The sequence below is a fragment of the Lytechinus pictus genome, chromosome 10, assembly GCF_037042905.1.
Source record: "Lytechinus pictus isolate F3 Inbred chromosome 10, Lp3.0, whole genome shotgun sequence".
NCBI classification, from domain to species: domain Eukaryota; kingdom Metazoa; phylum Echinodermata; class Echinoidea; order Temnopleuroida; family Toxopneustidae; genus Lytechinus; species Lytechinus pictus.
Window position 1 is genome coordinate 24,617,179 of NC_087254.1, and position 24,990 is coordinate 24,642,168.

General features: G+C 34.8%; 3 protein-coding genes across 3 annotated transcripts in view; 1 reads left to right on the plus strand and 2 right to left on the minus strand.

The window, feature by feature from the left end:
* The window catches only part of LOC129269343 (UPF0764 protein C16orf89 homolog), a 29,248-nt gene extending 28,811 nt beyond the window's left edge, over positions 1-437 (minus strand). Inside the window, exon 1 of the mRNA XM_054906836.2 lies at positions 22-437. Coding sequence (XP_054762811.2) covers positions 22-376 — 355 coding nt within the window. The 5' untranslated portion in view covers positions 377-437. The remainder of the gene's footprint in view (positions 1-21) is intronic.
* A 6,529-nt stretch (positions 438-6,966) lies between these two features.
* On the plus strand, positions 6,967-20,236 carry LOC129270010 (uncharacterized). The gene is made up of 8 exons (XM_064106152.1): positions 6,967-7,056; positions 9,618-9,671; positions 10,716-10,973; positions 11,275-11,463; positions 11,668-11,904; positions 16,905-17,067; positions 17,552-17,670; positions 17,921-20,236. The coding sequence occupies exons 2-8, from the start codon at positions 9,629-9,631 to the stop codon at positions 18,223-18,225; spliced, it is 1,314 nt and encodes a 437-aa protein (XP_063962222.1). The 5' UTR covers positions 6,967-7,056; positions 9,618-9,628; the 3' UTR covers positions 18,226-20,236.
* On the minus strand, positions 19,816-23,906 carry LOC129270364 (low-density lipoprotein receptor-related protein 4-like). The gene is made up of 5 exons (XM_054907757.2): positions 23,808-23,906; positions 22,941-23,342; positions 22,148-22,313; positions 21,561-21,682; positions 19,816-20,947 (listed from the first exon to the last, which is right to left on the minus strand). The coding sequence occupies exons 1-5, from the start codon at positions 23,827-23,829 to the stop codon at positions 20,634-20,636; spliced, it is 1,026 nt and encodes a 341-aa protein (XP_054763732.2). The 5' UTR covers positions 23,830-23,906; the 3' UTR covers positions 19,816-20,633.
* Between the last annotated feature and the right edge of the window lie 1,084 nt (positions 23,907-24,990).

Below are 24,990 nucleotides of genomic sequence, written 5' to 3' on the forward strand. Positions count from 1 at the left end.
AATTATCTTGTTTTACGTTACCATTTGAGATCTTTATGCCTAATAAGGCATCGACGAGAAGTTCATCAGTATGTTCTTCGAAGAAGTTCAAGATCTTCTCTATGCCGACCAGAAGTCTCCGAGGAAGTGTCGCGATCCCCGCGAGCTCTGCAATATCACCTCCTTCCAACCACCGGAGCATCCAGTTTCGGAAACCCTTGCTGAGTCCCGTCCCAAAGGCTGGACCAGCTCCACGACTATCGAACTCGTCCACGTTGTCATTGGGAGGTTGGTCGATGTCGGAAAAGTCAGCGTTAACGATTTGGACGTTAATCAGTGATAATAGGAGGAGAGCAAGCGCAAGATCGAGCAGCACCGTCTTGGTTTGAGCCATCATTAGAAGTTTATGTCGCTCCGTAGTCAAGTGTGCGTTCAGTAAGTGTGAGTGATATGGATGGGTGTGTGGGTGTGTATGTACAGTGCAATGAATATGATATAGCTGATCAAAATGTGTGACGAAACTTGCGTAACAAACGTGTTACCTCAACTCAACCCAGCCTTCTATGCTCAAGCCTGTCATCTTGCCTATACTACTCAAGTTTTAATAGTTTACAGTATAAAGCTTGCACTGTAGAGCCCTTCATTCGTGCGAAATCACAAAGTTGTGTAATTCGAATACTAGTAGATTCCAACAAACCACGGATTACTCGGCTACATGGGAGGAATATTTACAAATCAATCATTGAGATATATTTTTGTGTCTACCTCGTCCATAAAGTATATTCTACAAAAATTAAACGTAAAATGCCTTCTTTGAAATTATCAGGGTTTACATGCTTTAAACCATCTTATTCCTCTGCTACACGTTTAACTTTAATTGCTGATCATTTTGTCTGTGATAAAATGGACCGAAACATGTCACGGTGGGGGGGGGGGGGTAGACCGACACAGAACTTTGTATCTTCTTCCACTGGTTTTAATGGTAAATGATAGTTCACGGAATTATATATTACAACACCACCCAGTAAAAAAATCAAACGTTAAAAATATGTCGATACACAGGGAACTGCTTGATACGATCACTAATATTGATGAATTTTGATTCTCATTTATTATTGTTTTGCCTGAACTTAGACGGGGGGTTCCTGAGTTGACCCTGTCGCTCCCCAACATAAAAAAAAATCGTTCAATAGTTTGGTGGATGGAAAAGTTCCAGGGTTTCCATCAAATGACCCCGCCCCCGTCCACAATAAATCCAACTGAAATGTGTATCGGGAAAATTTTAACTTTTTTCTAATTCAAACCCCCCCCCCCACAAGAATTCCTGGCTATACGACCCTGGAACATTTAAGCTGGTTCATTATTAACAAAGGAAATGTATCAAAATTCCGAAATGATTCTTCATGTTTGTCAATTGTACATGCTTAGCTTTCCTAATTGGAGTACACTGTGAATTTTAACATGTTCATCGGAATAGCTTTAACGATGTTGTCAACTTTACGTCCAATAATCTTCTAAATTAGATCCCTATAGACATCCAATATGGACATCTATTAGTTGTTAATTGACACGGTAAACGAACAATAGTCGAATCCAGGTGGAATGGGCGTTAAAGTAATATAATTCGATCAGTTATTAAAGTAAGGAAGATCAAAACAGCGATAATATCATCAGGTGGATGTTGTCCTGGCAACCATACTTTTGAGATATTTTGTAATCCCATCATTCTGAGTGCCCGTGCAAAAGGAGCATCAGTCTAAAGTACATCTACGCTTCCATTTTTATTTTTTATTTACAAATTTAAATGTTAAGGCTTCACCGGCCGGGGTAAATGTGCTTAGGAATCAAATCAAAATTTAAATAAAATGTTTACCGAATTGATATGGGTCGAAAAACTGTAATGATTTAGATTTTCAAAGGCAATTCCTTGCCCTAGCCGAGAGAGGGGGCTATGCTACAAAAACCTTCAAGACCGTTCAGTAAGATCTGAAAAGTTTGATTCATGCAATCTTAAACTTAAAAAAAAAAGTTGTGCAAATAGGTACATGTATTTAGAAATAAAAAAAAAAGAATTTAAGAAGTAGAAAATTAATCAAAAAGAATTGGTTGTAATTGTAGGGCAGAATACATCGGTTTTATATTAGATATAAAAATACAAGTCATATCTTTTTCTGAATTATATTTAGGCCTATTTTTTCATTCATTTATATTAGTTTTTGCATATCTTTTTTTTGCCTTCTACTTACTTTGTCTTTTACTTATTATAATCATTCATTATCATTATTTTTCGGGGTGGCAAAATTAAATAATGAGAAATAGCTCAGTTCTGACCACAAATAGATGTTTTTAGCACGAAAGGCTAACTAACGTTAAATCGATGCAAAAATGATACACCTAAAAGCATAATGAAGTAAATGATAACAGAACTCACAAACAGATTACTGCGACAAGTGGAGAGAGTAAAAACAAATCAAGAGTTGTAGCATTATATGTATAGGTTTATATATGAAATGTCGGGAAAAGGTTACAAGAAAGAGAGGGGGTGGCGAGGAGAGAAAAAAATTGCACATCAGTCAATGTTGAAAAGCAATGTGAATTTAGGTGACATGTTCTTTTGTATAAACTAAAGATTTTTTTGCATTTTCTTGATGTCATTTGATATTGATATTGACATTATTTGACATATTTCATATAATTATGAACACAATACAAAAACAATATAACATCCGAAGAAATAACGTCGTATAAAAATAAGACATGGCAGCATTCATCTATACAGCAATTTGAAATCAAAGACAATTAAAAAATATGGTGAAATATGAGGGAACCTGCATAAAAAAAACAAAGCTTGTCAGGTCTGCAGGATCCAAACAAATTGAAGTCTTAATTTGTAGGAGAGGACGATAAAATTAAACTAATACATAAAGATATGCCAATGTATTACAACTGTTGGCATTTAGAGTGTACATTAAAAAAATAGAGAGACAAAAAAAAAACGTGTTTGCCACTATTTTCAACTATTACTCGCGCATTAACAATATAATAATAATAATAATAGTTGGATTTATAAAGCGCTTTTTGCCAGAGGATACAAAGCGCTGCTATTATTACCCCGGCTTTAGCTCGAGCTACCATCATGTATATAACCTATACAGGAAAATTATAATAATTAATCAACGTCAATTTCAATTTACGTTTGAAAATATTCAGAGAGGTACTATGTACCACTTCATTGGGAAGACTGTTCCAAAACCTGGATCCTTCAAAAGCTATTGTTCTCTTTGCGAGGAGAGTACGAGTACGTGGAAGGTGATAAGAGTCACTTTGCCGGGTGGGGAAACTGCAATAAAACTTTATTCGACAAAATATTCACAATGCAAAAACGAGCAATTAGGATGATCAATCAAGTTGGGTATCATTCCCTCACAAATCCTTTATTTTTTTCAATAATAGAATACTTAGAATGTCTGATTTATATTCATGTTTCAGCTTTCAAAAGATGAATTGCCTGATATATTTACGCCTATGTTTCAAAGGAATAATCTAGTCCACACGCATCCCACCAGGCAAAGTGACTCTTATCACCTTCCACGTAGTCGTACTCTCCTCGCTAAAAAAATACATTTCACACTTGTTGCATCACATACATGACATATGAATTATGGAATACTGGGGAAACTGCAATTAGGATGCTCATGCAATCAAGTTTAGTATCATTCCCACACAAATCCTTTATTTTTCAATTATAGAATACTTAAGAATTAATACAGAAATATTGTATGACTTTGACCACCAAAATAATGCGTTTAAGGTTTGTTTTGAAGCCCAAGACATGTGAGTGCGTGTGTGTTCGTGCGTTAAGGATGGATGGGGTCGAATGATACATGCGTGTGTGTAAAGATACTGCACCCCTACACCTATCCCGGAGGAATGACAGGCTAAATACTTGAATTATACTGAAGTATGGATTTCATCTTAAAATTGAATATTAAATGGACCATGTTCATGATGTTGCATTTATATCAGAGCCGTTCGAGATACTGATAATACTGCAGAGTGATGTTATTCCAGCGTACCCCGAATGACCCCTAATATGACTAGAACGCTTGACCGATTCATTCTGTTTCATCGCACCGCAAATTCAATACCGGCAATATTATATTAGCGTTTAGTTTCGTAAAGGTGTTGTGGCTAAATCTCTGGATTTTGAGCCATATGATCCGGGGTTCAAATCCCACCGTAGCGCTTGTGTCCTTTTGCAAGGCGTTTTTATTTCAAAGCTGGGGGCCCAGGTTCGAATCTCGGCAGAGACATTTTTTCGGCATCACCAATTTTTCCAAAGGGCAGATAGCTCTGGCCTGGGGAACCTTGATTTAAGCTACGCCTACCATTGTTTTCTTCATCCATTTATTTCACAAAATTATATATATTATATATACAGTGCGTCCCACAAAAAACGAAACCGAGATTTATAGATGATTTATCATAACATAATCACAAATACAATAGACAATTGACGTACCATTGTAAAGCTTAGAATCTCCACTTTCATCTGAAATTACTTAGATTATTTCTCATTCAAGCATGAGTGAGCAGAAACAATTTGAAGAGGGGATACCAAAAAGTCATTTGGCGTGCTGTATCTGGGTTTAAAAAAAAAAAAAAAAATTAAAAAGTTCAATATCTGCTCTTTAATTTGATACCTCAATTACAGAAAATGGTCGAGAAATAAGAAAGTTCTGGTTATTTGAAATAAGGCTTGAATTTCAATAATATCATAAAATGAAGAGGTTTTACAGGCTAGCGTTCAAACTCACTCGACACTCCGTTTTGTTGACGATCAGCCATGCATTAAGTCTTTTGTTAACCATGCGATAGCTTAATATGTGGGAAACCGGTAAAAACACGTATATTTAATGAAATTATGGAAATACAAGCATTGTTTCGAGGGAACATAACTTTTTTACTTCTTGACCATTTTTTGTGATTAAGGTATCAAAGAAAAGAGCAGATATTGAACTTTTTAGGCATGTGATTTTCTTTTTGAAATTCAGATACCCCCCGCCAAATGAGTTTTTGGTATCCTTTCTTCAATATTGTTTTTGCTCACTCATGCGTGAATGAGGAACAATAAGTAATATCAGATGAAAGAGGAGATTCTAAGCTTTACATTGGTAGGTCATTTATCTATTGTATTTGTGATTAAGTTATGATAAATCGTCGTTCATAAGTTCTCCATTAGTTGATTGTATCACGCACGAATGAAAAAAAAAACGGCAGCCAATTAGTTTTCACCTTATTAAAACAAATGCAGCCGTCCTTTCTGCATTAGAAAGCACAGTTGTTAAGAGTATGAAAACGCGTGATACAGGATCTATCGTGCAAATAACGATGATTAACCAATATAAATTAATGTCTGGGGAAAAATAGATAGTGGAGAGTTTTCGCATCTGGACGGAAACCGATTTCATGAACACAGAAAATGTATTGACAATGCCCTTCACGACAAAGGGCGTTTCGTTCAAAATAAACGTTTGAGAAAGTACTTTACATTTGTAGTAATTTGTTATAGAAAGCTACTGTCTTTCTTGGCTTTAGAAGGTGTTTTGATAAACAAGACAAAAATCAGCAGATATCTTATTTTCATCGGGCATCCAATCAATTTAAATCCTGATGTAAATTTTATCAATATAACATATTTTGGGGTGTAATAAACTAAAAACACGTTGTATTGGTATATTTTATCTTTCACACCACAACCGTTTTGGGGTTCATGTATTAATATATATGTCCTTGGGGGGTTACCAAATCAATACATGCCAAAGATAGTTTTAAACTTACCTATTAAAAGCTAGTGTAGCCTACAAAGCGTATCAAACTAAAGTTACACAAATTTTGGGGTAAATAAACACACAAGCGTACAATGCGAATGTTAAATATTCTATTTTCTTTTCTAAATGCTCATTTTGTTCCCACGCGTTTTTAGCTGCCCCCAGAAGGTCCCACTATTAGAAAATTGCAATGGATGCGATATCTGATTTCCATGTACGAATGGACCATATGGAATATTTATTTTCCCACTTGACATTCTGCTTGTTTAAAGAAACATTATACTTTGAGAAAAAAGTGCTTGAAATCAACTATGTAAGCCACTTATCAAATGACTAACATAGGTTAGACGTACTGAAAAGTTTGAAAAAAGAACTTTATATTTTTATTGATTTGTTTCATTGTATGTCTTAAGCGCCAGCTGCCGAACACCCTAACATAATATTTTATGCTTACCTACGATTAAGCTGCTTAATTCAATTCAAGGTTGTTTAATTGGTTGGATTGTATCTGTTTTGTTTCCATGGACTTAAAAATACGAAGAAAAATGATAAATATAGGTTCCTTTCATAGCCTCACACGGTGTGTATTTTTGTGTGCAAATCATTTTCTGGGAGTTTTTCAATATGGTAGGCGTAACAATATGCCCGTAATAGTGTTATCTGGTAGAGGAGATCTAAAGACAAGACAATGTGTGACAAAATACACAATACTAAACGGGTGATACTGTAGGCCTACATGAAAATACTAAACGTTATGATAATGCTGTCGGATTTAATGTACAAAACACACATAAAACATGATTAGCGTTGCGATATTAGTCAACATTCAAGGGCAAATATATCATGTATATTGATTTTAATTAGTGAGATCGGAAACAAGATTAGCAACTTGTATTATAGAATCGAAATATTTCATCACTATTTACTAATCAGAAAATGAAATACATGTACACGATTATTGTGTTTTTTAATTCCTTTGGAAAAAAATGTTGGTGACATCCCCCACCACAACTGCTTACTTGTGAGTAATCAAATTTCACGGATGAGTGTTGCCTCGGCCCCGCGAAGGGAGGGGGACACGACCTAACGCCTTTTCCATTTTCCTAATGAGAATTTGAAATGATAATATACCTCGACTACCACATCGCCAATCCCTAAATAAGCTTTTCTTTCTACTGAAAGACGTTGCACGGGGACGAAAGAGTAAGCAACTTATTTTGTTTTGCTGCGGAGGTTGTACACAGAGGTAAGGCCCCATTTTTTAAATTAAAAAATACTTTATTAACTATGATTTTATTGTTTTTAGTATACTTTAAGATATATAGTTTAGTTTTAACATACTGTAATTGGTTTGATGTCAGAACTTTTTAAGCATTATTTTAATGATTTTTTTTTATAATTTTCGTAAGTATGTAGGGGAAGGCGGGGTAAGTTGAGCATAGGGGCAAGTTGAGCCACCACCCCCAGGCCAATAATGAATGAGTCAGACATTATGGTGGTGTCATGTATTGATGACCCATTACATAACCCCTAACCTCACCACGTTGTTTTCATCTTGGAAACAAAAAGTACTGTTTAGAGGGGAAAATACAAATTTCAGCCAAAAAAGTAAAAAAGGGTTTGAAATAGATCAGTGCTTTTTACCCACATACGTCTTTAAATATAATAAAGAAATAAGAACAATATTGTTAGTCCAGGTATGGATTCTCATTCTTGTCATAGTCTTTTACATGATGGATGCATGTGGATGTGAAAATATGGCATAAAGTTCGGACTGGGGTAATTTGAGCCAGCCAACATGGGGCAAGTTGAGCCATGGTAATTCTTATGTAATGTATAATGATAAAAAAAAAACTTACAAAGCCGTTGATATGCAGGCAGAAAGGAGCAAATTCACATGACAGTTCTTTTACTTTTAGAGGATGTTAGTATTAATTTTATAGAGAATTAGCAAGTGAAAAGAATTTAAATAAAAAAATGACATGCTGGTTCTTCCCGCAAACATTTTGTACTTAGTTTTTGTGGCTCAACTTACCCCAGAAGGTGGCACAACTTACCCCACAGATGGGGCAAGTTGAGCCATTTGACATCGCTTTTTTTCAAAGGTCAAAATGGCTTTCAGTGTGGGGGTAGAAAGTTATATATAGGTGAAAAATATTTCCCAAGAATCAAATTTAAAGGCAAGGTACTTATTTCTACAATATTACTAGTCATATGAATTCTAACATGCAGAATGCAAAAAGTGTCACAACTTACCCCGCCTTCCCCTACCGCTTTTCATAATTTCATGACAACATCATGCCCAAAGAACTAACTGAAAAAAAAATGCTGGAACTCCGGAGAACTAGAACATGCAAAAATCCGAAAAATTATGAGTCTTTCGTAGATTAGTTGGAAATTTACTAAATATAACTTTACTAAAAGTAAATTTGCATTTGGCGAATTTGCTTGATGATATATTTTGAACACTTCCCTTGTTGCCATTTTCTTTGTTTAACATTGATGTGCTTTGTATCATACGAAAATGCGCCTTATAAATGACAAATATTGTTATGATTATTATTTTAAAAATCATCAATATAATTACTTTTTATATGGATACCCCTATGTTAGTAAAGGTACATTATGCAATATGACGGACTATAATAGTACACTATGTAACAGAAAGCAATACTTTGTTTCACTGTTTATACTCTTGCTGTTGGTTACCGTTTGGGCGAGTTCGGTCGCTTTTGTCCCACTTCTCCCCAATTTGTTCAAATCGTATTGTTTAAATAAAAAATCTAAGAGTTTGTGGCCATCATACATTGATAAAGTACACAAGGTATAGTCATTATGCACATAAATACAAATAAAGTCAAATTTATCGATTCGGTTTTACATTCATGCTATGGATTTTGTTAATCAATTATTTTTGAGGAATAACTACTAAATACAACGTCAAAATAAAACGTTTTAATTACCAAACGCTGATTTATTTTTAGGAAAATGTATTATCAATAATAATTTGATGCCAATGAACATTACCATATTTTACCATATTCTTCAACCATTGTAGCAGAGTTTAAAGTTATACAATTAGCTTTTTATCCATATTAATTTGATGCCAATGCACATTACCATATTTTCTTCAACAATTGTAGCCATGGTAGCAGAGTTTAAAGTTACACAATTAGCTTTTTATAATACCCATTGTAGTACATCGCATGCAGGTCGTGGTAAATACGTTGAAATCATTATTATAATTAATATTGGTATATAGATCTTGTAGAATGTTGACTGTATTTCCCCCATTCAAGAGTCGACCTCATTTTGTGAAAATGGTTAAGATACATACATCTTTTCAAAACTATATTAGGATACCGGAGCATTGATAATTTGCCATGTTTGCTACGAATACCTTGCGTGCTAGGATATTGTTTCCAATATATTTCATTTCAAGGCCAAATGCATTCAATTGAAGCGAAGCAGAACAAAATGATGCTGGAATGCCTCCCATGATAAAGATCATGCTAAATTTAAAAAAGAATGATCATTTTAAAAGAGATCCCGTGGTACAACATAGCAATAATAAAGACGACAGTTGTAGGCCTATATGATTACTTTGTCTGATAATGGGGGGGGGGGGGGGGGTTAAGTACGAGCAACGATTCAATGACATTCATAGGTTGCTGGTTATTACTCTCTAAACTCTGCAGGTCTTTAGCCGGCCATGCTTCATATAGTTTCAGCTAGTCAATTCATGAAAATCGCTTTGGTATAATCGTTCAATTTTTTGATACAATTTTTCTTTTCATTTGTTTTTAGAATAACGCCAAATGTGGATGCTCATGAGGATGATCGCCATGTCTTTGCTGGCAGGTAACCACAGTTAAAATGTGAAAGGATTTCCTTTGTAGCAAATATCAATGGTTTTTATTTTCATTTTGTTAATTTGGCGCTAAGCTATGATATGTTCCTGATGGTTATTCACCTAATATATTTGTTACCTAATTATTTTTCACACATTTCGAGTTTGAAATGTGGTATTGCGGCGTACCTTTTGAGGTGCATGTGAATGGGGATGTGCATACAGATAATAAACATGAGGGCGTGGCTTTGTGTGTGAGGGTGTGTATGGGTAGGTGGGTTTCAGGTTTTATGAATATGGGTGTATGTACTTACTCACACAGGCAACTGAATATCTACAAATGATTTTAATTTATACGTTCTGTTTAACGAAATTTATGTAATCTATAATCATTATTGAACCCTTTTATATGTGTTATGGAAATGTTAAATATTGTTGTATTTTTATTATGAAGATGTATCTTAGTCTTTTATATACTTCAATATATAATAATAAAAGTAACAACCATTACAATAATGATGAGAATAGTGTATACTAATATGCCAAAAGAACATATAATAATGATAGGAATAACAGTATTTATAATAATTATGATCAATATTGGTATATTCAAATTGAGAATGACAATGATACAGCAATTTTATTTTTGATAATGATTTTAGTTTTGTGTCATAAACAATGACAATTGTAACTAAGCTTTGATTCCTTTGAGAATGATTGTACAAATTACCCATGCACTGTCCCTTGAAACTTGTAGGTCGTTCCCCCATTCCTTCAGCCATCAAATGATACCTCAGTTGGTCGGCAAGTTTCAGAAATCGGACGTAGTTTTGATAGAACTTTATTTTCAATTTATCTATATATCATTATTTCCAAGCGACCATACCAAAAGCATCTCAAGGTGAATATACCTGGGTTCAAATGTAATTAACTAGTTTTAGTAAAGGGTGAACGCCATGAAGCGGAGGCATTTAGAAGGGGTGCTGTTTGCAGCCATTAAACGTCACGGAAAAGACAACCAGCTATTACCATGATAACAATGATTCTACTTCCAGGGCTCTCAACAGTCAGTGCCTGCGCGCCAGGAGACAGCGGAGGTGGTGGTAGCTCCGGTGTCGATGAATATCTAGACACGACGCCAGAATCGCCTGTGGATCCCATCCATGCCACAATCCTCTTCATCGTATCAAATCCTTGTCGGTCTATAACTGGCCCAGATGGTTTGACCAGTCAACTGGTTCCTGGTCCCATACCTGACTTAGCGAACATCAGGTTTCCCAGTATTTCAAGATCTCTCGTGTGTCAGCTGCCTTGTAAGTGCTTTCGGGATTTCGGGAAGTTCATTGCTCTACCACTAATTTTGTATCTCTTTTATTAATTTCAAAGTGTATTTTCAAATTAAAATCATCATGCGTTTATAGTGTTCTTTTTTCAAATTCTTCATTTTATTAGATAATTATTTCATCAGTTGAATGGCATAACAGAATAAATTTTAATATTTGATTTTTTTTAAAGAAAGGACATCAGTATCGATTACTCGAAAGCGCAAAAAAATTGCCATAGTATGCTCACTCATTATTCCCTTCTTACGGTTTTTCCCCCTTTTTTTTCAAGCAATGGCAAACACTACATCATCTGAGATCACGGGGACATCCACAACTGAAATGCCGACGACCGAAGAGATGATTACAACAAATAGTGTCTCTACATCGACGATTTGGACAACAATGACCTCTATGGTGGGTTATTCGACCCCGACAACGTATGCGGCAATGACAACACCTAGTGTATTCAGTCACCTCGGTAGGTGCTGGAATATATTCTGTCAAACTCGTGAGAAACATGTTTAGAAATGCGTACGTTATCCCCATGTAGGCGTATATATATTTTCTTGTCTTTGCCAGAAACAACAATACATTATTGCATCGTGAATTATATCTCAACAGTCTCTTTGGCCATTGTATAGGCAATTCAAACATGAAACCTCAAATTTCTTTTCCTTAACAGGTGAAGGTCCGATAATGCTTATCCTTGACAGGTCGAGGAAGACAATCTTCGTTGGAAGTGCTCTTAATCTTCAGTTTGCGACACACCTGACCATTCCTCAATACGTGGACCCGATTGGAATGACGATAAGCACTTCCAACTTTCGGGTGTTCTGGACAGATCTTAAGACCAACCGAATACACGGTTCGAACCTTTTGGGTGAATACCCTAGGATATATTCCTTGGGCTTGTTCGAAGGTATGTTAATTGATATGATTGCTGATAATTAGAAGATATTTGAATGATAATAAATAATAGCGTACTTTAGCATCCATTTCGCAGACGATCTCTGCAACATTGAAAATGCCCACCGTCAAATCGTAATGGACACCACATCTTCTTCAGATTCGGACCGGGCAAAAAATTTATGTTATTAGTTCACCGATTTTCGACGAAGGCTGCTTTGTTATGAAGGGCTTTTGACAAAATATTCTCTGCATTATAGAAAGCGTCTGAGAAGCGATTGATACAATGCCCTATTGACGTTCCTTTGAACAGGGCAATTAAAAGATACCAATGCAAGATGTGTTTGATTAAATTTTTTTATAAAACCACGTTGTGCTTTCTATTATTCAAAACTATGAAAGTTGTTTATTATTTTTTTACTTTTTAAATAACTTGATTAAAAAGTTTAAACAGTTGTTTAATTTTTTTAAACTGTAGTTGTTAGAGTGACGGGCTTAATTAACGTATTAAAAAATGAAACAGCGTTTTTACAGTGTATTCTACATATAATGAGGTTGAAACGGAAGGGAAACTAATTCATCGTAATATATTCCATTAGAGTCATTATTTTTGTCAAGCCATAATAGGTATCGCTGCTTTGAAAACGTATCATGTAATATATATACATACATATATATATATATATATACATACATATATATATATATATATAAAAGAAGACTTAATAGAAACGCCGTGAGGAAACATAATCTTCAAAATTTTCGGTCATAGACCTTCTTCATGGATGAAGGTCTATGACCATGATGACCGAAAATTTGGAAGATTATGTCTCCTCACGGCGTTTCTATTAAGTCTTCTCTTGTTTCTACATTATGACGCCGACGCGGAACTCTTTGATTTTATATATATATTTAGATTTAGATTTAGATTTATTCATTTTCCGTTCACAAAGCACAACAAAATCAAACAATACATAGTCAAATTTGAAGTACAACCTCAATCGGAGTAAGGTATAAACAATGAGAACTAATGCGAACTAAAGTAACTTTGACTATAATGACTATATAAAACAGAACGGAGGGGCTTGCCAAGAAAAGAAAAGCTTGTATGAGAGGCAAGCCCCCGTAACTTAGTTTCAGTACGTATATTACAAAACTATAATATAAAGGAGAGACGGAAGACAGTTTAAAAGGAGGCTATACAAAATATCAAAGGTAACAACGAAAGAGTGACACAAATTAGAATAAGTGATAATAGTAATAATAATAATAAAAAAATAATAACAATATGGTTACAATTATTGTGATAATGAGGGAGGAACTGAGAAGCAAATGTAGGGAGAGAGGGGGGGTGCAGGTACAATTGGAGGTGCAAAGAGGAGCATGGCAGGTGCGGGAAAAGGTCGGCAGGCAAGTTGTATCCTGGGAGGTTAAACAAAAAGTTTTTGTTGTATATAGTTTTGGTTATATGGTAGATTGACTTGTTTGTGTAAAGTATTGGCAAATAAGCATCTTTTTAAGGTTATGTTTAAAAATTGTGATGCTTGGGGATTCCTTAAAGGCGTTGGGCAAGGAATTCCAATATACGGGACCAGAAAAGACAAAATAATTTTTTGCAAGTAAAGTTCGGGTTGGAGGTAGGTGATAAGAGTTTCGTTGTCTTGTAGGATAATCATGTACAGAGGAGTTTTTGCAGAACATAATTGAAAAAATTGCGGGGAGATCATCTTTATTTAGTTTGAAAATAAATTGGCCGAGTTGGAACAAATATATATCATTAACTTTAAGGATTTTATTTTCAAAAAATAATTTATCTGTGTGACATCTGAAATGTGTATGAAATATTATCCTAAGTGCTTTTTTCTGTAACAAAAGTATCCTATGTAATTGTGTTTGGATTGCACAACCCCATGCCAAAATACCGTAATTAATGTATGGTAATATTAAGGTGTGATATAGTGTAAGTAGTGTACGAGATGGAAGAAAAAATTTGAGCTTGTTGATAATTCCAATATTTCTTGAAATTGTTTTGCATATATTGTCGATGTGTGGTTTCTATAATAATTTATTATCAATAAGTACACCCAAGAATTTTGTTTCAGAAACATTTTCAAGGACAGTGTTATAAAAAATGAGATTGTCGGGCAAACTATTTATTCTATTACTGAATAGCATGTAATTTGTCTTTTGTAAGTTAAGTGAGAGTTTATTTGCCTTGATCCATTCAGTCACATGCATTAGTTCAGAGTTAACAATCCTAATAAGTTGGTTTATGTTATCATGAGAAAAGAAAATGTTGGAATCATCAGCAAAGAGTATGAATGAAAGTAAATTTGAAGTTTTGTGGATGTCATTAATGTAAGTGATAAAAAGAAGAGGGTCGAGTAAGCTACCCTGTGGTACCCCGCATGTAATTGGAAGGTTGGATGAATTGTGATTGTTTATTGATACAAACTGAGTCCTGTCTGTAAGGTAGCTCTTCAACCACTCCAAGGCCTTCTCCCTAATACCGTAATAGAATTTCGTGGTTAATGGTGTCGAAGGCCTTGGAGAAGTCCAGGAAAATACCGACAGTGTGACAACTTTTGTCAGTGGAAGTAGTGATTTTGTTAATGAAAGATAAAATTGCATGCGAGGTGCTGTGATTTTCGCGAAACCCAAATTGAAAGTCCGAAAAGATATTGCTATTTTTAAAGGACGCACTAGTTCGTGTATGGACAAGTTTTTCAAGAATTTTTGATAACGAGGTGAGCAATGATATGGGACGGTAGTTGGAGACGAGCTGATTATCTCCTTTTTTTAAAAAGAGGGACTACTTTTGCGATTTTCATAAGACTGGGTACCCTTCCTGTGTTCAAAGAAATATTAAATATTTATGCACCAAAGGATCGACGATAGCCAAAATAATTTTCTTAAGTAGGAGGTTGGAAATACCGTCATACCCCGGGCACTTTTTGGACTGCAGACTGTTAACAATATTTATGATTTCTCTTGAACTTGTGGGATAAAAAAAATGGAGTTTGGGTTTGGGTTGTCGAGAAAATTGTTGTAAGATTTATTCGTTTGAGGGATTTTGCTTGCTAAATTGTTGCCAACTTGTGAAAAATATGAATTAAACTCTTTTGCTATTATGTTATTGTCATCAGTGATGGTATTGTTTGATTTTATTTTTGTAATTGTAGAACTCTTCTTCTTATTGTTTAATGCACCATTGATGATTTTCCATGTGTTCTTCATATCATTTTTGTATAAATCGAGTTGAGAAGTGTAATATTCTTTTTTCGCAATACGGAGTAAAGATGTAAGAGTGTTTTTATATGAAGTGTACTTGTAGCGAGATGTATCACTTGGTTTAGTTATGTATTTATAATATAAGTTGTTCATAATTTGATCTTCTGTTGGTTGTAAGGGGAACATGGGTATCTAGAGAAGAGGTAAGTATGATAATAAAACAGTTGTATGCGTCGTCAGTGTCCGAGGAGTCATATACAGTAGACCAGTCTGTTATGTTTAAATTATTAATCAAATTGGTTATGTTGTCGTCAGTTATCTTTCGGAATGTAGGATTAAATGTTTCTTTATTGACACTTTTATTCGTAGATAATTTGGCAAAAATTGGAAAGTGATCAGAGATGTCACTAAGAATAATACCAGCTTTATGATTTTGTCGAATTGTATTACTGAAAATGTTGTCTATTATAGTGGCTGAGTTATTCGTCACTCTTGTCGGCTTCGTAATAAGGGGCAAAAAAGAATGTGATAGAAACATTTCAAGAAACTCTTGCGAGGTGCTATTAGAGTTGCAATTTACTAAGTTAATATTGAAGTCACCCATAAAAAAAAATCTTTATTTTTCAAAAGAGGATTTAGTAAAATTTCATTCAGGGTTTCTAAAAAAGCATTGGCATTTGAATGTGGAGGTCTATAAAATACACCTAGCATAAATTTTTTACCTCTTGGATTTCTGATTTCAACAAAAAGTGTTTCTAAAACATCGTTAGATATGGTCATGTTAGCTATAAGAGTATAGTCGTATTGTTGCGGTATGTAAAGTGCGACACCACCCCCTGGTCTTTTTGTTCTATTATTAACAATCAAATTAAAATTGGGGAGTGAGAAGAGGGAACATGGGTTGTCCGAGAACCACGTTTCAGTTAAACCAATGAATGACGATTGCGGAAACTGGTTATTAATTTTTGCTTGCACTGCGAATGTTTAAATGGAGAAGAAAGGGGTTTTCCTCGGCTTTGTCTGACGTAACGAATGATCTGAAATGTTGTTCTGTGAAATATTGTGACGTAACGAGCTGCCCGCATTGATCATTGGAATCGAAATTGTAATTAAGATCAGCGGTATTGTTATCCATGAAATTTCGTATGTGTGTATCGTAATTGGAATTTTCATGATTATCTAATGTTTGAGTAGTGCCACGTTGCGCCGAGAGAGTCAACAAGTCATAATTGTTCAAGAAGCTAAATGGAAACTAAGTTAAGTCGGTCATTAAAAAAGGGGAGGAATTAAACAATAGTACCTAACGAATAGAATACACTATGCCATATACTTAACTACCTTTAAATAATTTACAGGAAAAAAAAAAAAAAAAAAATATATATATATACCGAGGGGCGACTGGCAAGTTTTGAACCTATCACCTTTAACATTTCTTAATTCCAACAAATGTCTAGGTCATAGTAATATCTAGTCTTATTAAACAGGTTCCTAAATTTCGGTATCTGGGGCCCGATGCATAAAACTTTTTACCTGAGAAAACTCAGGTTGTTTTTACCTGAGTTTTTGACCTGTGTTAAAGTCAATGGCAGAAATCAGACTAACCTTAGTTTTCAGTTTTTACCAGAGTTTTCTCAGGTAAAAAGTTTTATGCAACAGGCCCCATGTGTCTCTTGAAAAATGGTCAAACCTGACTCGATGTTACAACCCAATACACAAACCAATATCATTTTTTTTATGTTGCTCACCTATAATGTTCTTGCATTCCTATTCTTATCCTAACAGATCCTGTAAGCATATCATACATCGAGTCTAGTGGATTGATGTACTGCGCATACTCTGAGTCAAATAAGATTACAAGACTCCATCTTGGATATCCAAAATGTGAAAAGGAACTAATTATGTACACACCAAAACCAAGAGCACTCGCCATTGATAAATCAAGAAGGTTTGCAATAATAAAATATGTATAAAACTGGTGATGGTGTTGTTGCACGGTTGACATTTATTTAATTGAAAATGTTTTGTAACGCAGCTAGAATATTCCACATCGAGATGGAAAGTCAATTAATGTTGATCAAAGAACGAAAGCGTGAACTTGTTTTCGATTGAAATTTCGATGATATATTTAACTTTTTGTAGAAACGTGTAATACACAACTTAAGAAAAATATCATAGGCATCTTTTAGTCAAGTCATCAGGAATCGTGTTTTTGACAAATCCCCAAATTTCAAATCGTCATAATAGAAAAAAGGTGCAGATGACCATCAAGAAAGCTGCTGGGAGAGGCGGTTTGCCCCTGCTTTATTGGATTCAAAGAAGTTAACAAGGACTTTTCCATAATGCCTAAACAAATCCCATCCATATGCACGTAATATTAACTCAATTAAAAAAAATATGTGTTTGTTCTTATTCAAATTATATCTATCCAGGTCACTTTACTGGTCACGCGACGGTGGAATTGAAAGAATAGACCTCGTTTCATTAAGGCGACAAACCATCTACCACAACCCTGAACTCAGGAACATTACAGGACTTGCTGTTGATTCAGGTAAAGGATGATATTATGGAAGTTTAAAACAAGTTTGAAGAAATAAATTAAAATGAGTGATATGAATAATATGAATAAACATTTATTCTGTACGCGATTCCTGTTCATGTGATACCTGTCGGATTATACAGCTTGCAGTCATAATAACCGTAACTGTAAATGTCATTTACTTGAAGCCAAAGACAAAAGTACTACCTTTTGATAATATGTTCTCCTTTTTACCAATGTCAGAACCTTCTTTTTCTACCAGGCTCAACTACAGTCATCGCTTTCCTAGACACTGTTATTCACCAAGTATTCTACATCGACCTCAATGAACCCGACAATGTCGTCGAACTTACCTCGTCTTTTCCAGCCCTTGACTTCCCCTTTGTGACACAGCTGAGCGTATATGGCCTGGACATGTTTCTCACGACGTCCGGTGATGCAGCCACAGCCGGTGCGAAGCCTGGCGTCTTCTGCATGATGAACTACACCAAGGACTCTCGTGATTTGCAGTTCACCGCGGTTGATTCGTTAGACGATCCGGTCGGGATATTCATCGGCCAGTTCTAAGTATTTTTAATACTAATTTAGTTTCATATTTCGATTGCTTCACCGCAAATCAATATCATGTTATATTCTGTATTTTTCTAAATAGGTAATTAGTTCTACATTATTTAAATGTTATATTCTGTGACTTTTGTAACTCTTTGTGTGCTATTGCAACTACGTTATGTTATTTTTGTAATATTCTATCAAATTATGTATATGGCGATTCCAAGCAAAAGCTGACATTTTCCAAAAATTCATACTGGCTCTATTTCATATCTGGATCCAATAAAAAGTTTAAGTTTTTTTCATACGCATCTCCCTATAGTGGAATCCGAACCATACAATTATATGCGTGGAACTACATATATATTTTTTTCCTTCATTTTAATTCAACAGAAAACTATTGTTTGTTCTGTAAAATTTTCAGTTTGATAATCTGAAGGTCTTCAATCTGAACCATACAATTACATGCTTGAACTACATATATATTTTTTTCTTCATTTCAATTCAACAGAAAACGTTTGTTCTGTAAAATTTTCAGTTTGATAATCTGAAGGTCATCAATCCGAACCATACAATTATATGCGTGGAACTACATATATATATTTTTCTTCATTTCAATTAAACAGAAAACTATTGTTTGTTCTGTAAAATTTTCAGTTTGATAATCTGAAGGTCACCATATTTTACATCACATATTTTTTTTTCAAATGTAAGTTGCAGGAAGGGTTAAAAAAATGTCAAATTTGTGGTGTCAGAAAAGTCTAATGCCACTGACCGTAATGCGACAGACCGGATTTTTTGTATCCACAAAAGAAACTTGAAGTTGCTTCCCAAATTCAAATGTCTTATGTGAGATGGATGTATGTTTTGCAGATATTGAAACTGGTAAAAGTGTTTTTATTTGAAAGAATTATATATCAAAAAAGTAATCAGTCATTTTTCCGATGTCCTTTTTGTGTAATGCGACTTAACGATTTTTTGGGGACGTCATGGCGTCCACAATATTAGCATACAACCTTTCTGTACAGGGCGTAGGCTGGTTTGTGCATTGGGAGGTGCACATCCTGGGGAGGTAGAACAAAGTTTGGAAACCAGCTGTTGAAAGCAGAAAAATGGGGTACAAATTTCGTTTTGCTTGCCAGTGTCGGAACTCCTATGCCTCAGCTGAAGGGTGGGGGTGCAGGTGCATCCAGTGCATCCCAGCCTATTTCCTTGCAGTATGTATCGTTTTAAAGCCTCGATTGTCAAGATAAATTGACAGTATAAACTTGACAGAACCCCTGTAAAACTGACAGCACCAAGTATTAGAAAAGGCATGTAAACGTGTAATACGAATGATCATGGATCATGGATAGGTTTTTGAACTAACTGATCAATAAAGACTATTAAACATTTTTTTTAATGGCAATTGATGCCATTTTGGAATTAATGAGTAGAATTTCAATGCCTCGCAACATGATGTTCATCATGTTAAAGCTAATAACCTGATTGATCGACTGTGATAACTTGTTTGAAACCTGACGATCACGTATTTTATGACTAGAACCGGATCCGACAGCTTTATAATCCTATGTCCTTTTATAGAAGACTAATTTCATATCTTTGTTAGAGCAGATTAGATTTATTTTGTTCAACAAAATAATTTAATCGAAGTAACAGTACAAGTACATGTTCAAAATAATACATACAGTTCAATTACATTTCATTACAAATTATTAAAGAGAGCTTGTATAAGGGCAAGTCCCTAAACATAGTTAATCCACTATATCATGAATTATAATGCAGGTTTCTGTACTTGACAAATTTCATGAAAATTAATGTCTTTCCTTTACAATATAACTTTATCTTTTTGTTTAATTGTGGAGGTTATGAAGCAGTAATATGTAGTAAAACGCCAGTTCACGAATAGTGAATTAATGAATGATAATATACCTGTATACCTTATTTCCATTTTTTTTTCTTTGAAATGAAAACCTTTCATAGTTTTACATGTAGCTCGAACTTGATCTAAATAATACATATCATTTTGAAAAGAAATTGTAAGAAACTTTGTCGCATTCCTTTCAAAGACTTGTGTCATTCTACAGTATGAAAAAGTCATTCTTATTTGTGACCTATGTGACTGACAAGGGGAATAATGTTAAGTACAAAATCGGTTATTATTTAAGCTTCGATAATATCTACGTGGCGCCAAAAATAAATTGGCCAATCATTAAGTTCTTTAACAAATATTATCAAAGATTACATACCACATGGTTTTTGTTACAAATCTATGCTACAGTTACCAATGTACCATGAAACATGATACAGTGTCGCTAGTATCGAATGTGAAGAGTGATTGCGTTATTGGTTTTAAGTAGCTGTTTTTGATAACCATATCATATATAGCAGTTTTAAAAGTCTTATTCTGACGTAAATGCTGTCGGTTAATCATCTTCTTCTTCTGACTCCTCCTCCCCCTCCTCCATCCCATCTAAATTTGGCATGATGACAGTTTGAATGTGCATGCGGCGTGGCGCCGTGTATGTGGATGCCACATGCTCTACAAAAGTCGGGGATGCATCCAAATGGTTGACTTCATAAATAGCCGTCGGGTTGATATTCAATAAATATAATTTTTGGTTGAAGAAGGCGATATCACTGGGCTCATATGAACTTGTTAGTTCGGTAACTGAGTTCGTATTCAAGTTCAAGATAAATACCTTTTTCCTTCCACTGTCGGAAAACAAGAGTCTTTGACCTGCAATGCAGAAAATAAGATACACATACACCTATTAAAATCACCAAGAAACTACGAATATTTTAATCTCGAATTCAGACATATCAACAGTTACACCGTAACAACTTTCCAATGGCTATAAGGATAATTTTCTGGCAGTTGTTGATGAAGTACTTAGGGCATTTTAGCAATCACTTCACAGACGCTTTCTATAACGCAGAGAATCTTTTGTCGAAAGCCCTTCATAACAAAGAAGCCTTTGTCCAAAATCAGTGAATCAAAACATCGGTGTCGTACTGGACTGTGGACAAATGACATATTTGCAATTTTTTTCGTCCGGTCCGAATCTTCAGACTTCTGTCCCGGTCCACCAATTTTCGACAATGACCTCTAGTCTGTCCATTGTGATTTGACGGGCATTTTCAAAGGAATTGATGCGTTGTAGAAAGCGTCTGCAAAGTGGGTGCTACAATACGCTTTGGACATCATAGTTACCAACCAAGTGAATGTCAAAATATTACGTAATGCAATGGAGATCATGTTATACATGTAGAAGAACATGATTTTTGAATACACAAAATACCCATTTGCCCTGCCTCTCTTCCTCTTTCTCTCTCAAGATGATTGATCTGACCTGAAACATCAACGGAGAGTCCGTCTATATCTGAAAGATCTTCATTGTTGTATACTTCTGCCTTGCTGCTGCCGTCCTTCCCTGCCTTGTCTATACCTTTGTCACGTGTCCAATAAATGACGCTGATGAATAAATATATATTACAGTTTATGCAACAAGAAGTCTAGGTTGATTCAATCTTCAAAATAACGGAAGTCATGCTCTTAGTAATAAATACTATACAAAATTCGTATCGAAAAATCTTTAAGCTATCGGAGAAAATATACAGAATATGGAAATGAGGAAGTAACTCCATGAACAAATTTTGATTGACGAGAGATGGATACGTTATTTCTTAAAATGACTATGCATAAATAAAAATAATAATGAATAAATAAAAAAAACATCGAATATTTTTTCTAGTTTTTTTTCAAACCTGTTACATTGGTTATCATTCTTTTATAGCCCAATTTATCGTTCCTATATATATATATTTCTTTTTATTCATATGAATGTAGAATAAAAAACTTGCTGAATTTGAATAAATGATGGAATGAACAATAAAAAGTTGCCGTCCTATATGCGATATTATTAAAATAAATACTTACTTTTGCTCGTCGTCAACTACGATAGCCCTGGGATTGTTCCCTGTAGGATTTATAATTACCATCTCAGAGCCTGGGCTATTGAGGTCGGTAGCAGTTACGACATGGCTACCATCATACGCACAAAAAGCCTGACGAGATGTTTGGGATATAGCTAAGCCTTTAGGGCCTGCAACAAGTTGACCAACATTGTATTAAAGACGTAATATCATGAAGATAGAAAAAGTAGTATATCTGCATGATCTACGGCACACACTTCCGTGCAGTATTCACAAAGGTCACATGGCATATTCTTTTTGCAAATGATATTTTGCCTGATTAGTAAATCTAAAGGTAAATGAACTACCTTTTCTTCCATATTCATCATTGAGTTGTCCCAAATAAGGGAAACACTAAGATGTTAGGGAGCGGAAGGGGTGGGGTGACTCGCAGTTGAAACTATTTTTACATTCACAATTTTCTAATATTCATGAATATTTACTTAGATGTATTGGGCATTTGTGTTGTGCGGATTCATACATCAAATATTATGTTTATTGCAGTTATTTAATCTTGATTTAATTTTGGACGTTATTCAATGTATTTAGGTTTTTTGAAAAGTAAGCTATAGTCACTTCAGAAAAATATGTTTCAGATCTACTGCTCTTCGGGTTTTCTTTGGTGGAAGAGACCTAAAAAGAGCTCAAAATTGGGTATGGGAGTGCCGTAATGTTCACCAGAAGATCAATCATGAATTTACACCTACACTATTCACACTATCATGCATAAAAGTCATGTCATTTTACACACAACTTACCATCATATGTGCTTGTCCTTATCCTCACGGCATTGGAACCATCGATGTCTGCACGCCATAAGCCATTATCTGATATATCAGTCCAGTAGATCTTTTGTCCCGTTTCATCAAAATCAATATCCCACGGTTCACCTTGAAGAGATATATGAAGTTGGAAAGTGAAGGTCGATAGATCTGCCAGATATATCTTTTTCTGTGCATCGGTTATCAGTATTTTGGTGACGAGGTTGCCTGGAACCTGGGTGGCTGTTGTCTGATCATATTGCGTCGGTAGTGGGCTTACCGATGTACTTTGAAATGTGGTTGTGACCTCCTCAGTGGATCTTCCTTGGGTCGTCGTGGGTGCGTCAGACGTCTCCTCTTGAGTTGACGTGTTTATTGTCGTTAAACTTTCTGTTTTCTCTACCAAATGCATAACAAGAAAATCGTCAATAATAGTTAACTTGTTAAAAAGAGATTAATGTCCAGTAGGTTTTAATGAAACGGTTCAAACAGTAGTTTCTTTATTTAAAATAGATTCAAAGTACAGCATCTTAAAGAATGTTTGGACTTGTAAAAAAATGTAAATGATCCATCGCGTCATGCATTAATTATTTTAGCCCTCTTTTGAATTCACAAAAAGTACCCTGAATACACGCAATCATTTTAAGAAATCATAATACTTGGCTTCATCAAACATGACAAACGCCAATGATACGTAGTGCTTACAGTATCATCAATGTAATATTCACAGATGGAACAGCAAATGGCAGAAGCCAATAAAGCATTTGATGTTCGTAACGCTACAACTAATGGCGGACGTCAATAATTTTTAAATGATTACTTCATACGATACACACGTTTAGTATGGAACTGCATGTTTCTTACTTCGCCAACATCTTTGTCCCATTTGTCGAGCGTGGTCAGTCAACAGCTGGTGACCTGCCTCATTTTCACACCACGATCCTGGACACCCTGTCTTGAGACACTCTGTGAGTTAAATACGAAATGGTAATAAAATAGAGGGTGGCCACTTCAGCTTTTTTCTTTGCAGCTACGATAGTCAATTTGAAAATTATGAAAATGATAATAATTATATCACAATAATAATATTCGAGTGATTCTCTCCATTTAGCGTAGGTTAAGCTAGATCGTCACAGTTGTCATATATGAACGTATACCCACCGCAACATCTTGTAGACAGAGATGGATCATTTCCTTAAGAAAGAGGAGAAATATGTATTCCGATTTTTAAAACTGTGAACACGGCTGCAAACATATTCCCTTTTTTTGCATAGAAATTCGTCTTCTTGTAACATATTATGGAGTTTGACCAGAGTTTTTTTTAAATTGTAGTGGTAATTTGATTTGATATGATTGTTTTCTTTTGCATTCATATAATTCGTATAATACATTTTTCAATAACACAACAATCATAGTATAATAAAAACTGCTTTAGGCCTACATCATAGAAAAAAGATTTGATAACAGAATATATTTATATACAAATATGATCTACTACCAAATTATAACAAAAACACAATTTGAAGGAGAAGCATTGTCATCATAAGCAGATTGCTTGAAATAAAAATGACAACCCTATATTTAAAACTAATTAAAATTAATAATACCTCTATACAGCAGAATTGAAAATATCAGTTCATAATTTGAATAATGAAGATGAAGATGATAAGGATGATGATGGTGACACTGTTGAAGATGGGGTGAAGGATGAAGGCCATGGAGATGATGATGATGGTGATGGTGTAAGCTGATGGTGATGATTATGTTGATACAGAAAATTTACTTCAAATATTCTGATAATAAGATGGATCTAACGTTAACCTTAAATGAGTAAAGAGACGAGCAATTTTTTATATGCTCTGGTAGAGAGTTCCATAAATTGGGACCATGGTGTCTTAAGGCCACCGCACATCTTACGACTGTTCGCGATCCGATTTGGGAACAAATTGAATTTTGCTCATTTTCTGGAAATGTGAATGGAACATATCATTTAATTTGAGCTTAAAATTAATTGAAAGAATACTTATGTAAACATTTTGAAAGATTG

What these genes read in the sequence shown, in the direction of transcription:
- LOC129270010 (XM_064106152.1), top strand. Translation starts at nt 9,629, where the DNA reads ATGTGGATGCTCATGAGGATGATCGCCATGTCTTTGCTGGCAG. An exon ending in TCTCGTGTGTCAGCTGCCTT is followed by an intron (nt 10,974 to 11,274) that starts GTAAGTGCTTTC and finishes TTTTTTTTCAAG; the next exon opens with CAATGGCAAACACTACATCA. An exon ending in TTCCTTGGGCTTGTTCGAAG is followed by an intron (nt 11,905 to 16,904) that starts GTATGTTAATTG and finishes TTATCCTAACAG; the next exon opens with ATCCTGTAAGCATATCATAC.
- LOC129270364 (XM_054907757.2), bottom strand. Translation starts at nt 23,829, where the DNA reads ATGGGACAAAGATGTTGGCGAA. An exon ending in GGGACAAAGATGTTGGCGAA is followed by an intron (nt 23,343 to 23,807) that starts GTAAGAAACATG and finishes TGCATTTGGTAG; the next exon opens with AGAAAACAGAAAGTTTAACG. An exon ending in ACTCTCCGTTGATGTTTCAG is followed by an intron (nt 20,948 to 21,560) that starts GTCAGATCAATC and finishes TCTGCATTGCAG; the next exon opens with GTCAAAGACTCTTGTTTTCC.